At 37.2% G+C, this 14049-nt stretch overlaps 2 protein-coding genes across 10 annotated transcripts in view; one reads left to right on the forward strand and one right to left on the reverse strand.

Annotated features, from left to right (window-relative positions):
• PRDX1 (peroxiredoxin 1) overlaps positions 1 to 14049 on the forward strand; it is a 354386-nt gene that overhangs the window by 171145 nt on the left and 169192 nt on the right. The gene's annotated exons all lie outside the window — the stretch shown is intronic.
• The window catches only part of MAST2 (microtubule associated serine/threonine kinase 2), a 190336-nt gene that overhangs the window by 138343 nt on the left and 37944 nt on the right, over positions 1 to 14049 (reverse strand). For 2 of the 9 annotated variants that reach the window (XM_062003292.1, XM_062003290.1), the window contains exon 2: positions 4159 to 5006. The exons of the other annotated variants lie outside the window; for them this stretch is intronic. In XM_062003292.1, coding sequence (XP_061859276.1) covers positions 4159 to 4197 — 39 coding nt within the window. In that variant the 5' untranslated portion in view covers positions 4198 to 5006. The remainder of the gene's footprint in view (positions 1 to 4158; positions 5007 to 14049) is intronic. 9 annotated transcript variants of the gene reach the window in all.

Raw genomic sequence — 14049 nt, forward strand, 5'->3', positions numbered from 1 at the left:
AGGAATTATTCCACTAGGGATCTTTAATATCATATATACATATATATATATACACACACACACATATTTTAGCCAAAAATGCTGTGTAGTAGAAAACACTAGCCAAGATAAACACATTCAAGAACTGTGATGCAGTTTCTGTTTCACTTCTGCACTGAAACCAGCACAAAAAAGGTCCAACAACCTAGTTGAACTCAGCTCAAATTTCTGCAGAAAATAAAAAGGGGGCTAGGACTCTGCAGGAAGACGTGGATACAGAGAACTGCAGTGATGATCATGTCCTGCCTACCCCATCTGAACACTGCTCAAATACCACAAATGCAGAATATAAGCTCCATGGTAAGTGTCTGAAATTTAGAATATCATGCTCTCCATTACTTTTCTTACTTGCACGTACTTGTAAGGATTTTGGGGATAGATATTCCCATTTCTTGCATTGCTTATGTGAGAAAAGTAAATGCATACGTGCAGCAGCTAATGCAATGCAACAAAAAACCAAATCACAAATTTCTAGTGCAAGAAGATATTCAAAATATAAGCTCATATTCACAGGGTCTCACTAGGTACTACTACTTTTCACTGTATAAAAATGCCAGCAACAAGAAGTGACACACACATACGGGGAAACAATAACAAACCTAGGTAGCCACCTATCAATTGTGGCTGACATCATCATGTATTTTAACATCAAGACAAATAGATCCCCGCCCAATGCAGCAGAAGCAGCTCCACCACCTGCACTAGGCACTTGCCCCTAGGCAGTTATTTATGTCAATAGTCCAAGTTCATTACCTAAACTCAAAGCTCAGAAATTAAAAGAATATCCCTTTATTAGAAGCACTTTCTCAGCCTTCTGTCAATAGTGCTGCACAGTTACATCAGATTGTGAACATGTTATGTGTGTGTGCCCAGGTGTATATATTTATATGTGCATATATTTCTACATACAGAGATAATCTGATTTGCCTCAGCTGGATCTTCACTTCCACATATTTCACTATCACAAGTTTATAGACCAAATTTGTGACACCAAAGAGGATGTAACAAAACCAGAGTGAGTAAATAAAGAAGGTGATATCTTGCCTGTAGGAACAATTTTTAGGTTCTTTTAGGTTATCTGCCTCCACTACTGCATGGCTACTTACAGCAGGGATAGCAGAGGAAGAGAGCTCCCAGAGAAGATAGAAAACAATAGCAATATCATGTATATTTCAGGTAATGGAGGTAATTAGAAGCAGAAGGAAAACATTTGCATGTATTTTTCCAAGGAAAAAAGTAAAAAAAGGAAACCTGCAAATCATGCAACTCAGGCCCTTGAACGGGCAACCACTGAAAATAAGAAAGGAATAGAACAACAGTACTTCCAAAGTAGTACTTCCAAAGTACTTTTCCAAGTGGAAGAAATTCCAGAAAGACTAGAGAAAATGAGGTTGAACCAGTAACAGATTACAGATCTCTGTTGGTATGAACAAAGTGTGGAGAGCTGAAAAAGCACCTGGAAATTCAGATCACTGCCTTAAAGGTGGTGCTCTCTGTAGAGACAGAAAAAAGAAAACAACTTTAAAAATCAGTTTGCTTTTGTTAGCAGGAATAACATACAAAAAGAAAGAGCTATGTTCATTGTCATTATCACAGCTCTGTTACAGGAAGCAATGGAGGGAAAGGCAGAAGAGAAGAACAACTGAAACATCACTGACAGTAAGAAGGATTCCACCATAATGCCCATATATGGGCACCAATAACCATATATGCCCAATAAGCAGGATGAAAACAAATAAAGACAAAGCCCCTAAAACACAGCAGCCTCAGCAAAGCCACTGCAGTACAAGTCTGAAACAATTGTGTTAAAAACAGCCACAATTTTTTGTTTTAAAGCAGAGGTTATCAATATAAAACCAAAACCCTGGTCAGGGGAAAAAAACAAAACCCCAAACCTAAAATAATCCATTTGTTCATCTCCATCAATCTTCAGTAGCCCATTTGCAAATATCACATGAAATAGTACAAATAAGTTCTGGAAAGTGTTCTGTAATACCAAAATACAAAGGAAACAATGTTTTTGTAGTATAAGTGATTAAGTACAAGAACAGCTGCCAAGAAAGGCTGCAAAATCTCCATCCCTAGAAATACTCAAAACTAGCCTGGACAAGACCTTCAGTAACCTGATCTAATTTTGGAATTAGCCCTGCTTTGAGTGGAGAGGTTGGATTAAAGGACCTAATTTAGGCTGTGCTGGTCATTTTAAAAGCCATCAACATCCAGTTTGTACTAGGAAAATAACTTCTTTTCATCAGTGCCTTTCCAAACTCACCCAGCTCCTGAGAAATGTAATTTAAACATGTTGTCTTTGTAGTGCCAACAGGAACCGACAGCTTTTTTATTTTTCCTGATTGTTAAACTTGAAGTTATCTATAAAATGGTCATTTCTCTGAGCCACAGTTTCTTCTAAAGGGTCTCCTCCAAAATATAGGAAAAAAAATCCAGCATTAACTTCCTTTTGGACTTACACATCTGCCTTAACTTCCTCATGTTCTTTTAGCATTTTTTTCTTAGGCCCCGAGGCATTTTTGATGAAGATATTAATTACTCCTATATATATGTATATGTATTTATACATACCTACTCAAGTGCTTACAGATACAACACCAATCACCAAACTCCATTCTCACTCTCAGCAGATCTTCTGCTGACATTAGTAGACCTTTGGGATCCTTCAGACTTCTTTTTTTTCCCCTAGATCTTTGGGATCCTCCAAACTCCATTTTTCTCCCAATACTCTCCTGAAGCATCATGACAAAAGCCACTCCCTCATCCATCAAACAGACACAACATCCCAGAGAAATTCAAGGTGCAGAAAAGCTCTAGACAATCACCATCCAGGGCTTGAGAAATTTTAGTTATCTGTGGTCAGAAACAATTTCCTTGGTTGTGAATTTCCAACCAGTTAAATACATTGACAAGAAATATTATCAAAACCCAAAATCTGATTTATTCATATATACTCAGGGGGTTTTTTTTCAGAAATTAAAAACCAGAAGATAGTTTTATGATGAGCAAATGCACTGCCAGAGCACACTGTCACCACATTATACACAGCAGCACACTGTTGAGCTGTTTCAATAATATTCATAGCTGGCACAAAGAACAAAAACATCCAAATACACACAGAATATAAAAGGGTGAGACACAGAACATGTTCTGAAAATGCTACAGTAATTCTGTAATTGCCTCAAAGCATCGGTAAGGTATGAGTGGTAGTGTGTTAAAATGGTAAATTTATTTTCCTCAAAGGAAGTTAAATTAACCATGCCTGTCCTATTGTTTAATAGGCAAGGTTCATGGTCTATAAACAATTACTTATGTTAGCAAGTATGTAATAGGCTATATCCCATTACCATGCAAAAAAAGGAACACGGTGCTTCCAAGCAAATGTCTATTCCATGCCCAGCTTGCAGAAGACTTTGGAACTCACTCACTTCCAGCTGTTTTACTCCCCGAGAATCACAGCTCAGTGGTCATACGCCATTGACACTAACACACATCACCATATTTGTCATGCTATTACAATTGAATACAACTTCCACAGCACCACTACAAAATAAAACTTCCCTAGTATGTTAAAGTTGCAAATAAACCGCAGGAGTATTGATTTCAACTCAATGATAGCTGTTGAAATTAAATAATTTGCATTGTGGGGTTACATTCTGGTTTGGGATTACTGTGCATTTGAAGTAACAGCAGCGTAGCTCTGAAGTAAATTAGGATATTCAGTCTGATTTGACATCAAACTTCTACATAATGCTCAAGTAAAATGGTTACTGCAAGGCAAGACTGAAAAGTCACTTAACAGATTTCTTTAAGTATAAAAGTGAAGTTTCAATAATAAGGTAAGCCCCATAGTTTCAACTTCTTTTGTTTCCATAGGACTAGTCACAAGATTGTTGGATATAAATCGAAAAATTAAACTGTATTTTTTTAACTTTATAGAAAATCCTAATTTCAATTAATGAAATATAGACTAGGTGACAACAGAAGGGCTAAAATTCTAGCATCTCTGTTCGGTACTGCATCAACTTAATTTACCTCACAAGACTGTCAGCATTTTTATGAGACTGTTGACACTGCAAGCAGAAAAAAGTAAACTGGAATTACACTTACCTGCAGCCCTCTTCTTCGAAGAATACTTGAATCATCCATATTTTGACTCTGCTGATCACGAATTCCTGCTAAAGCTCACTTGCTTCTGGCTAGCTTTGCTCTCTAACTGCTAAAGAAGTCCATTATTTTCAAACTTTTCTCCCCCTCCCATCCTCCCTCCGTCCACTCACTAAAAATAGAACGTGGTCTTTCACTTGCCTGTCATGCAGAACTGCAGCCACGGTCTCTGACTATCTGTACATAATTTTGCCTGCCTCTCTCGTGGCAGATTCAGTAGGTCACATTGCAAAAAAAATCTGTTTGACTTTCCTAAATCTTCTCAAGGTTGGATGTCTTGTTCCCCTCATATACACAACTGTCTAGAAATAGGTAATAATCCACAAGTCCACGCACATAAGGCCAAAGAGTGGAAATTAATTCAGATCCCACACATACATGTTCTTGTCTTATTTCAATTTACTTGAGTTGTTTTAAGGGATCAGTAAACTACAGCAGCTGCCTTCATTTAGTGTTTATAATAAGCTCACAAAATCCGGGTCACATTTCCTTTAAAAAACACGCTGTCACACTTCACTAAAAACTCAGCTCTGTAAACACACAGGATTCAGCACTACTTAAAGTACTGAAAAATCTCACAATGAAAAACCAGAAATTTTATTTTTCCAAATTTTGAAGGATTCCTTGACTTCTCTGTGAGACAAAGCCAATGTCAGATTCTTCAAATACTGTCGCACATTCTTTTGTTTCTGCTATCTCTGAGGTATGCTGATCTCCTTCTCGTATGCAGCAGACACGGCACATTCTTTAGTTCATTGCTGAGATCTTCCGACTCTTATGTGCTGAAGGGTCTGGAACACATGTTGCAAGTTCGGAACGTTTAAGAATTCATTCATCTATTCATCACTGACAGAGCTGTCTTAAGAAGCCCTTCCCTCATCCGTGGAAAAATGAGGGGAAAAAAAGCACAGTTCAGTTGAGTCTTTTTCAGTCTGTCCTGCAGTAGCTGTTTTCCAGCTACTTTCACACAGATAACTCCAGCAAGGTCAAAATAGGCTTTGCTCCTTTATGTACGTTATCCCAATCCCATTTTAAAATAGGAGCATACAGTCTGGGTTTAAAAATAAGCAACAATGATGCTTCCAGCTATACCAAACACCATTTCAAGGAAAATTAAAATGTGGGTATACTCATCCCAGTATGATTCAAATTACTGAGCACGTCAAGGAGCTTTTGTCCTACACGTGCCCTTCCTATACTAGAAAGGCAAAAATAAAATATTGCAAATATAATGAACCTACTGCTGCAGTGAACCTTCAATTTTAGCAGAAAGCTAAAGCAACAGATTTCATTTCCCGATAACAGCTTAGGAAGAACCTATTTATAACTTCTGCATATAAATACTGTATTTAAAAAGAACCTAAGTTCAGTCCCTGAATGACTTCACAAGATACATAAAAGAAATCAAACTTCATCTAGAGCTGTGTTTATGAGGGGATTTCAGCCAGACATCCTCAAGTGTGCAAATGCAACAACGGGAGCCCAGACCGTAGGCTGCCTACCACAGCTTGATGAAGTGTTCCTGTTCCCACAGTTATGACAGCTGCAAACCAAAAAAAGTCTCAATACAAGCACACAGGTTGATGGTGCTTAAAGGAATATATATTTACATGGAAATCTTTAGCTGATCTTCATGCTAAATGACCAAGTCACATGAGCTAAACACATCATTGTAAAGTCAGCTGAAAGCAGATACAACTCAATCCCATTCACCAGGCTGTTTCTGATCCTCTGCGAAGCGAGTGTGGTCTTTTATTGTGAGCAGCTAATAAATCCTCATCTTGCCGATACCTCCTTCCATCTGCCGTTTTAAACAACTGAATGCTGAATTAGGTCTGCAGAGTCTTTGTGAGCTCCCCACCAGGGCAGGCAGCCGCACAGAGGCAGAGCAGGCAGCTCATTTGCATGGAGTATACTGTACCATGAAAAAGCAGCGAGCTAGTTAAAAACAACTCCAGCAGTCACTTGATTTTAAAGGAACAGCGTCTTCTTTTGCAAATATCACTGGCAAACATCAGGCCATGCCCAAAATTCTGCATGAGAACTTAAGAACATATCACCAAGGAGAACAGCAACATAAAAATGCAGAGAAAGCTCTGTTTAAAAGCAGACCGAAACCTAAGATGTGATCTTCTCTGTGATAGTATTTATGGAAGATTTCAGCATGACTTCATGCATTTTGCCATCAAATAAGCTGTCTCAGAAAAACATACCAAGGACTACAGTGTCGGACAAATTCTACTTCTGCTTTAAAAATCCTATAGAAACAAAACATTTAGTCATGTATACTCGAAACATTACATGCATTCTGCAGCATGTTTTAGTCTGTAATACATTTTAGGAAAACTTATATTAGACCATGCACTATCTTACCTCTTTTGGCTAAGGCTCTGCCAGCATTAAAGTATCTACTGTGGAAGGAATCAAGGAATCTTATCGATTATCCAATACCATTCACAGTGTATTTTCCTCCTAAATCAGCTACTAAATGAACAAGTTTAAGCCTGATTACAATAGTACATAGCCTCACATATTTCTGTATCATAACTAAAAACATTCTCATTAGCATATATACATCTAATCCTTTCTAAATTATTTACCTTAATACTCAGACACTGACAAATCTGAAAATGTCTTCACAAGTGAGTTATAATTGATTGAGGCTGGCACGAGTCTCAAAATACCATGAGAATCATCTGTTCTTTTCCAAATTGCAAGCTTTCTTGGGGAGAATGCTTGGAAATTGGCTGCCTGCCACACTTACCCAGTTTCTGGAATAGAGAAGCCAATCAGGACTGCTGTAAAAAAGCAGGCATGGTTTTTCCTCTATACTGCCTCTCCCTTTCCCTTCCTCACAGCAAACAATTGATATTTAAATATCAGATGAAAAACCACCACCAAGAAGATCCCAAATGTGATGACCATATTTTCTTCCCTCCTATTATACTGTTAACACTCATCCACTCTCCCTTTTTATTCTTTCTACAAAATCTACCACAGGAAAACAATGATGAAAGAGGGTGGGAGAGAATACTTGGCACCAAACTAAATCAAGCAAAGGCCAAATGCAATTTAAAAGACACTCTGATGTGGAAAATTTTGCTTACAAATTATTACCTTTAGAAATTTCTCTGTCTCTTGATGAAATGATTATGCCATCATTAGATATTCATTTTAACATCATAAAAGATCTGTAGATAAGTCTCCAATGAAAGATGTGAATGTGTTTGTATAAGACACTTCACTAAGAGACATTATTACTGAAAGATATTCAAGAAACTGATGTACACAAAATATAATTTTATCAATTATATTAATAGAAAACCACATTTATCAGTTTTCAGATGCAGGCAGCATTTAGAAAGGGTCTAATAAAATATCTGTTTATCAGAAGAAAATGTCAAAATAAGGTAATGTAGTATTTTAATCTTTTCAGACTTAGAGTATCTATCTACCTTAGCAGTCATCTTCATTAAAAAAATAGGAAGGAGAAGAAAAACAGGGATTCAAAGTTTGTCCACCAATAACTTCTGTAAGCTCCTAATTCAATTCTTCCTTCCTACATCAAATTAACAAATCTGAGGGGAATTCTGCTTTGCTCTGCAGCAATGAGAAAAGAGAAAGGGTAGTATGGTACTGGGATCATTTGGACATAATCCAACCAATTCCTGTTTGGCTGCAGCTCTCTCTCTGAAAAAGCTATTAAATTTTGATTTGAAGACATCAAGAAATGGAAAGAGCCATGAACTCCTGGTAAGTGTGTTCCTGTAATGATTAGTCTAGTAAGAAGGACAACTTATCAGCTTGTCAATACTGGGATGAATTAAATAAGGCTAAGAGCAAGTTCCAAACAAATAAAACAAGGTACTGGCAAATTAAACAAGGTAGTCACGTTGGGTTATTTCTTGCTGCAAAAGGCTGAAGAAAATAAATAAATAAGCCAAGAGCACGGCTAAAAGCTTTTGGACAAATTCATTGAAGAATCTGCCAAGAACTCTTCAAGAGAGCAAAACACACTGAAGATGACCCAGAGCCACAAACAGCTGCAAGAGATTGGGAAACAGACCCTGCCCTAGACACCTACCATCACCTGCCCTGAGAAATACTCTAATGGGCCCACTTGGTATAATCATCCTATTGAGGTGAAAAGTACAAAGGTAATGCTTGCTGAAGACAAGTGACTTGCATCCTACAAGGCACCAGTTCCAGAAAGGAAATAGGGGTAACTAAAACTGTATACTGAAAAATAATTTTAGAAATAGTGTGATGGCTGTGACAGTTCCTGAAAGCACTAAACAAACTGAAAGAACTTACACGCCATTTATCACATGGTATTGTCGCTGTATATGATGAGACCATTATGGAAAATCACGTCTGTTACTTATTATTTGGAATATTAATAATCCAAAATAAATGTTCTCTGGGTTATAAAAGATCAAAGTTAAAAGACTCCAGGAATTGAAACTCCTTTAATTATGGGAAAGTTCACAAGTATGACAAGACATTCAAGAACAATATGAGGAATTTTGCTGGAATTTTACTCCTTCCAGGCACTCCCTACAGCACCCAACCCTACCTCTCAGAGCAAAACTCTAGGAGAGATCTAAGTGTAGATTTCAGTTGGTATTTTAACTTCTGTTGACAAGAAGAAATCTCTTCTGAACCATGACGTTTCAGATCTCATTCCACTGCCTCCTACCAAAATCTATTATGCTTCTGTCTCGCAGAAGAAAAACTCTCTGAAGATAACTTGAGTTTTCTATCCCTTAGCTTCAGTACACTCAAAGCAACAGTTCTTTCAGTTGTTTTGCAGCCTGCAGGTTTTGAAATAGCATCAGTGGAAGATGACCAAAGGCATACCAACTTCACAGTCAGGAAAGCAATGGCCACGGGAAGTCGCTATGAAGTAGTGTCATTGTTCCTATGTACAACTCATCTTACCAAAAAAAAATAACTGAGCAACTGTGAATAAGCTATTGTCCTATTACTTACATTTTCCAGTCACCAAAGCAACTGTAAAAGAGGATAAATAAGAAAGGAGTCTGTATCTGCTGTATTAGAGTGTGCATATACATACACATAGAGATGCTTCTGGGCAGAACCTTGACCTGGGTGCAGTTTGTTGTACTGTCTATGCTGAATATAAGATGCTTTCTACATGTTTTCAAGTGTAATTGAAATTTGAGGCATATTTCAAGAATCACTCAACATTCATTGAAGAAGTTGTATCCAATTCATCAGAATTAACTAGGATATGAAGAGGAGAGCAATTCACTTTGCTATAACCTTCTAATTCTTTCAGCTTCTTGGTACTGCATCCTGCCATCCTTTGTGGTCTACTCCATCACATCAGAATGGAAACCTATCATTACCATAAAAGCAGAGCCAGTAAATGTTATCTCAGCAATCAAATCATTACATTGGGGATCAAAAATTTGTGTACTCTCTGGTACAGCTTAAGTGAATCCAATAGCTGCACAACTTAGACTTGTAACACTGGAAACTGAAGTCCACATACAGTGACAATTTAGAAGAGGTATTAAGCCACTTGTGGTATTTAGAACTGACTACAGAAACACTGGAAAGCCTCTCAGCACAACTGGGACTCCATCATGGGAGATATGGTGTGAAGTACATCCACACTACACAATAGGATGATCCAATGATAAAGACCCATCTGTGCTTTGACATACAAAAAGACTATTCAAATCCAAATATCAGTCTTAAAAAAAAAAAAACAGCTTTTCAGTTGCCTGCAAGAAGATATAATGCTTTTTATTACATACGTCCATTCCCAATGCACTTTTCAGAACAATTCCCTGGTCTAAAACACTGAAATTCCAAATTCATTCTATTTCTTACTCTCTTTAGTCAAAACTAAAAGCAACAGAACATCAAGCTGTGGCAAACCATAAAGATATAACATTTCCTTACAGAACATATTGTCTGCTGGTAAAAAAGAACACTTTCTGAAAGATTATTGGCTGAGAATTTCAGCGGAATTTTTTCAAGTCTTTAGTAACATTTGTCTGTGCAACCAAAATGAGCCAAATGTTTCATTGTCAATCTGAAACTCAAGTGTTTGGGGTTGGTTTGGTTTTTTTATTTATTTTGATCAAGCTCTGTTTATCTGGAGATTTAGAAGCGTGTCCCTTTGAGATAAACTGACAGACTATTGAAACAAGGAAGGTTGATGAGGTAACTCATTTTAAAAAAAACCTAATAAATACTTGGCAGTCACTGTAAGAAAACTTGCCTGACAGCTTGTCTGAATTTCTTCTGGATTTCCTGCCTATTTACAAGATTCAGTTTGATACACTAAGAGCTTCGGAACAAGGCTGTGCATTAACAATGAACCATAGCAGGATCTCATTCTGACCCACAACAAACTCCGCTTCTGAGGCTTGGTCCTCGGGAGAAGAAATACTGAAAATAATGTCTAAAATCCTCAAGGTTTATGCAGTAATCAGGCTTTCACAGTGCCTTTTCTGTCTCCAGGTTGTTAGGTTTAGATTACTGGACAAGACTGCCCCATCCCCCACCTTCAGTACATTATAAAAGGCGGCACACCCACTCATCTTCCATACAAATGTAAATTTGCTGTCGTCGAGGGTGGAGGAAAGAGTTCATTCATCTACAGAACAACTGTTTTCATACTGTACCCTAGAAGGCATATTCAGAAGAGACACCAGCTTCCCGGCAGAAACAAGTTTCTTGGCTCAAGCCCCTTTGACAGCTAACATCTTTGGCAAGAATCTTCAATTAAACTTTAATATTTACAGAAGATGCTGAATTCACTATGCAAACGTTCTTGTTCTGAACTTTGACTGGCATCGGAACAGGATGGAAACGGTCTTCTCTGGTGCTACGTTTCAAACATGCCATTTTCAAAACAAAAGCTTCTCCGAATTTTTGCAGAGATTGCACTTCCTTTTCAGAGTTAAAAGTAAGGACAAGAACTTGCACTGTATTTTCCTCTTCCTTGTATCTAAAAGATATTTGTCATTTTGGACACAATTCTTCAAAACAAACACTTGATGCTTCACAAAACAAGCAATCACTTCTATTACACTAGCATAACATTCAAAAACCATGAGTTAAGACAAACACACTCACAAAAAGAAGCCATGAAAGTTAACAACTGATTCCTCTTTAATTATTCTGCTCAGAACAGAGTGTGCAACACTAAATATGTTTCCAAATTAATCCACTTGTAATTCATTCCAATATAGCTTGAATTTTACCTTGGATTCCAGCTGACATTAAAGTGCTTGGACAAGTCTCCAAAGACCATAATATTTCACCTGCTTAAGTAAGATATGATATATTCAAATATTGCCTTTGAAATAAGCACTTGGAAAATAAGCCAAAACATTTGGAGTTAGAGGGTTTTACTCTCCCCTGTCTTTGTCTATACTAGACTAGGTGTCTGGATATCTAGGGAGTTGTCTCTCAGCAGCTTTTTTTGCTGATGGATTCTGACAGATTTTTATTCTTCCTTGTCTGATCTCAGACAAAATTTTGCTATTCATTTCTCACAATTTTGTCATTCCCTAAAAATGCTAGACAAGTTAAAAGCTGTTCATTTTTTTTATAGACGTTCCTTTTCCCAACATTTATCCACCAAACTAGAACAAAAACCGAAAGAAAGATAAAAGAAGAAATTAATTCAGCATTTAAAAGATTTACAGTGAAATGACAAATAATTTTTTCAGTTCACCCTCTCCTCCAGGATCTGTGTCACACATTCCATTTTTATGAGCTCTCCTGTGGTTTTTTTCATCTTTGAAAGCTATTTTTCCTCAAAAAAAACCACAGATGCATAATAATAATCTGGCAAACTCTCCAGCTTTTTGGTTTTGTTTAACAGAACCTATTACATTTAGTCAAAAGAGAAGAAACAAAAGACAGTTAGAAATGTTGACCTCAAAGAATATTTCTCAGATGAAAAGTGTGACATTCGTTGTTTTTATAGTCACGTGAAGATAACTTCTTTCCATACCATTAGCAGGTAGAAAAATGCTTGAATATCAAAAAGAAAAATAAATGTTTACATTTCTTGACAGTTATATTTACATTTTACTCCAAATTCAATTCAAACACGCAATTCTTATGCATCCCACTGCAATACTGCCACGTTCAGCAACAAACATCTCATAAAGCCAAACATGCTTCAGTGCAGCAGCAATACATTTACAATATATGTTCTTTGAAGTGCATTACTAACATAACATTGGAGTGTAACAGTTGAAATCTTCTGTATTAAAAAAAAAGACAAAAATTTAAGCTTATCATTAAAAAAAAAGAAATACGATTTTCATGCATCATCTGAATTATCACCTGGGCTTTTGTCTCAAGAACCAACAGAGAATATCAATGTGTTAATTGAAACAAGCAGTATGTAATCCACAGGACGTCTTTAGCATATGTTCCCCTCCAAGGGCGAACAAGAGCTTTCTTGGATTTTTCAGCACTGAAGAATAATGATTCCCTTTTCAAGCTAAAAATATCAACAAAAATCTTACACCTTTACATAAACATGTATATTTCCAACAGTATCTTTCCACAGGCATAAGACAGCAGTATATCTGTTTTCAGACCTCAAAAAAGAAAATGGAAGAATGGTAACATTGGCACAGGAGTGTTGAAAACATCATCTTTAAAGCTACATTTCTCTTCATTATTTAAAAGGCCTAGAAAAATAAATTTAATCAGAAACCTAGCTCCATGATGGAACATTCTTACTGATGAAGGAGAATGAGGCAGTGGATGTAACAAGGCAAAGCTCAATACTCAAAGCTATCATAATTTAAAATTAGACATAATTATCCTTAACAAAACCAGGCACTGTGGAAAGGGGCTTTAGAACAGCTGCTCCTCTTCAATTTAAATGCTCATTTGTTTTACATTGACCTAGAAATCAGTATCCTCCTAACCAAAAGCCAATTAGATAATAGTCTCTCAAGCTTATGGAATACTAATTTTTTTAATGTCTTTAGTAGTGAAAAGCAAAGAAATAAGCTGCAGATGATGCCACAAGTATGCTTTGCTCCAATATGCACAACCAAAATGTGAGGGGGTTCCCTCCTCCTCTTTCTGAAAGGTCAGATATACTGTCCAGGAAAGACACCAATCACTTCCTCGTGATGACCCTTCAGAGCAGTCTTAGCTTGGGACAGCTGCAAACTGCTGCAAAGGCAGCATGTGGAAAGATCTTCAGTTTACTGGAGCAGCATCTCAACATTCTTTCAAAAGCTGTCCTTCCAAACTTGCCTAGAGTTAGGTCACCAAGAGAAAGGTTTCCAGAAACAGAAAGACTTCAGATTCAGTACTGCAATATAAACAAGCTGCTTCCCAAGCAACAGAATTTAAGACACTCTGTTTCCTACAGAATGGAGTTTGGGTTTCTGTCATCTTGCTCCCTCACATAGTCCTTACAGGGGTAACTCTGGCTCTCCTGCTTCTCCTCTCAACTTGGAGACTGCATTTTCCCCATCTAATCGAGAGCTGTCATACTTGAGTGGCAACCAGTGCTGTCAAGCCACAATAAACAATGTACCCTCTCTGATAGAATGTGAGGGGGTGGCTCCTACTCAGTTCCATTTCTTACAAAATTGCAATTGCAATTATTTTTTACATTTCTTCTTTTCAGGCCTCGATGAAATTAGCCAATAGCTTTGGATGCTACCAGGAAAGATGGAACACCTGCAGAAACTCTGATTCCCTACCACTGACCAATATTTCCAGCAATCATGATCATTTACGGCATTACTTTCAATTTTGGTTAAAGCCAATGCCAAAAAAACATATTACTCTACAGATGTGTTCCAGATA

This window comes from Colius striatus, chromosome 10 (genome assembly GCF_028858725.1).
Source record: "Colius striatus isolate bColStr4 chromosome 10, bColStr4.1.hap1, whole genome shotgun sequence".
NCBI classification, from domain to species: Eukaryota; Metazoa; Chordata; class Aves; order Coliiformes; family Coliidae; genus Colius; species Colius striatus.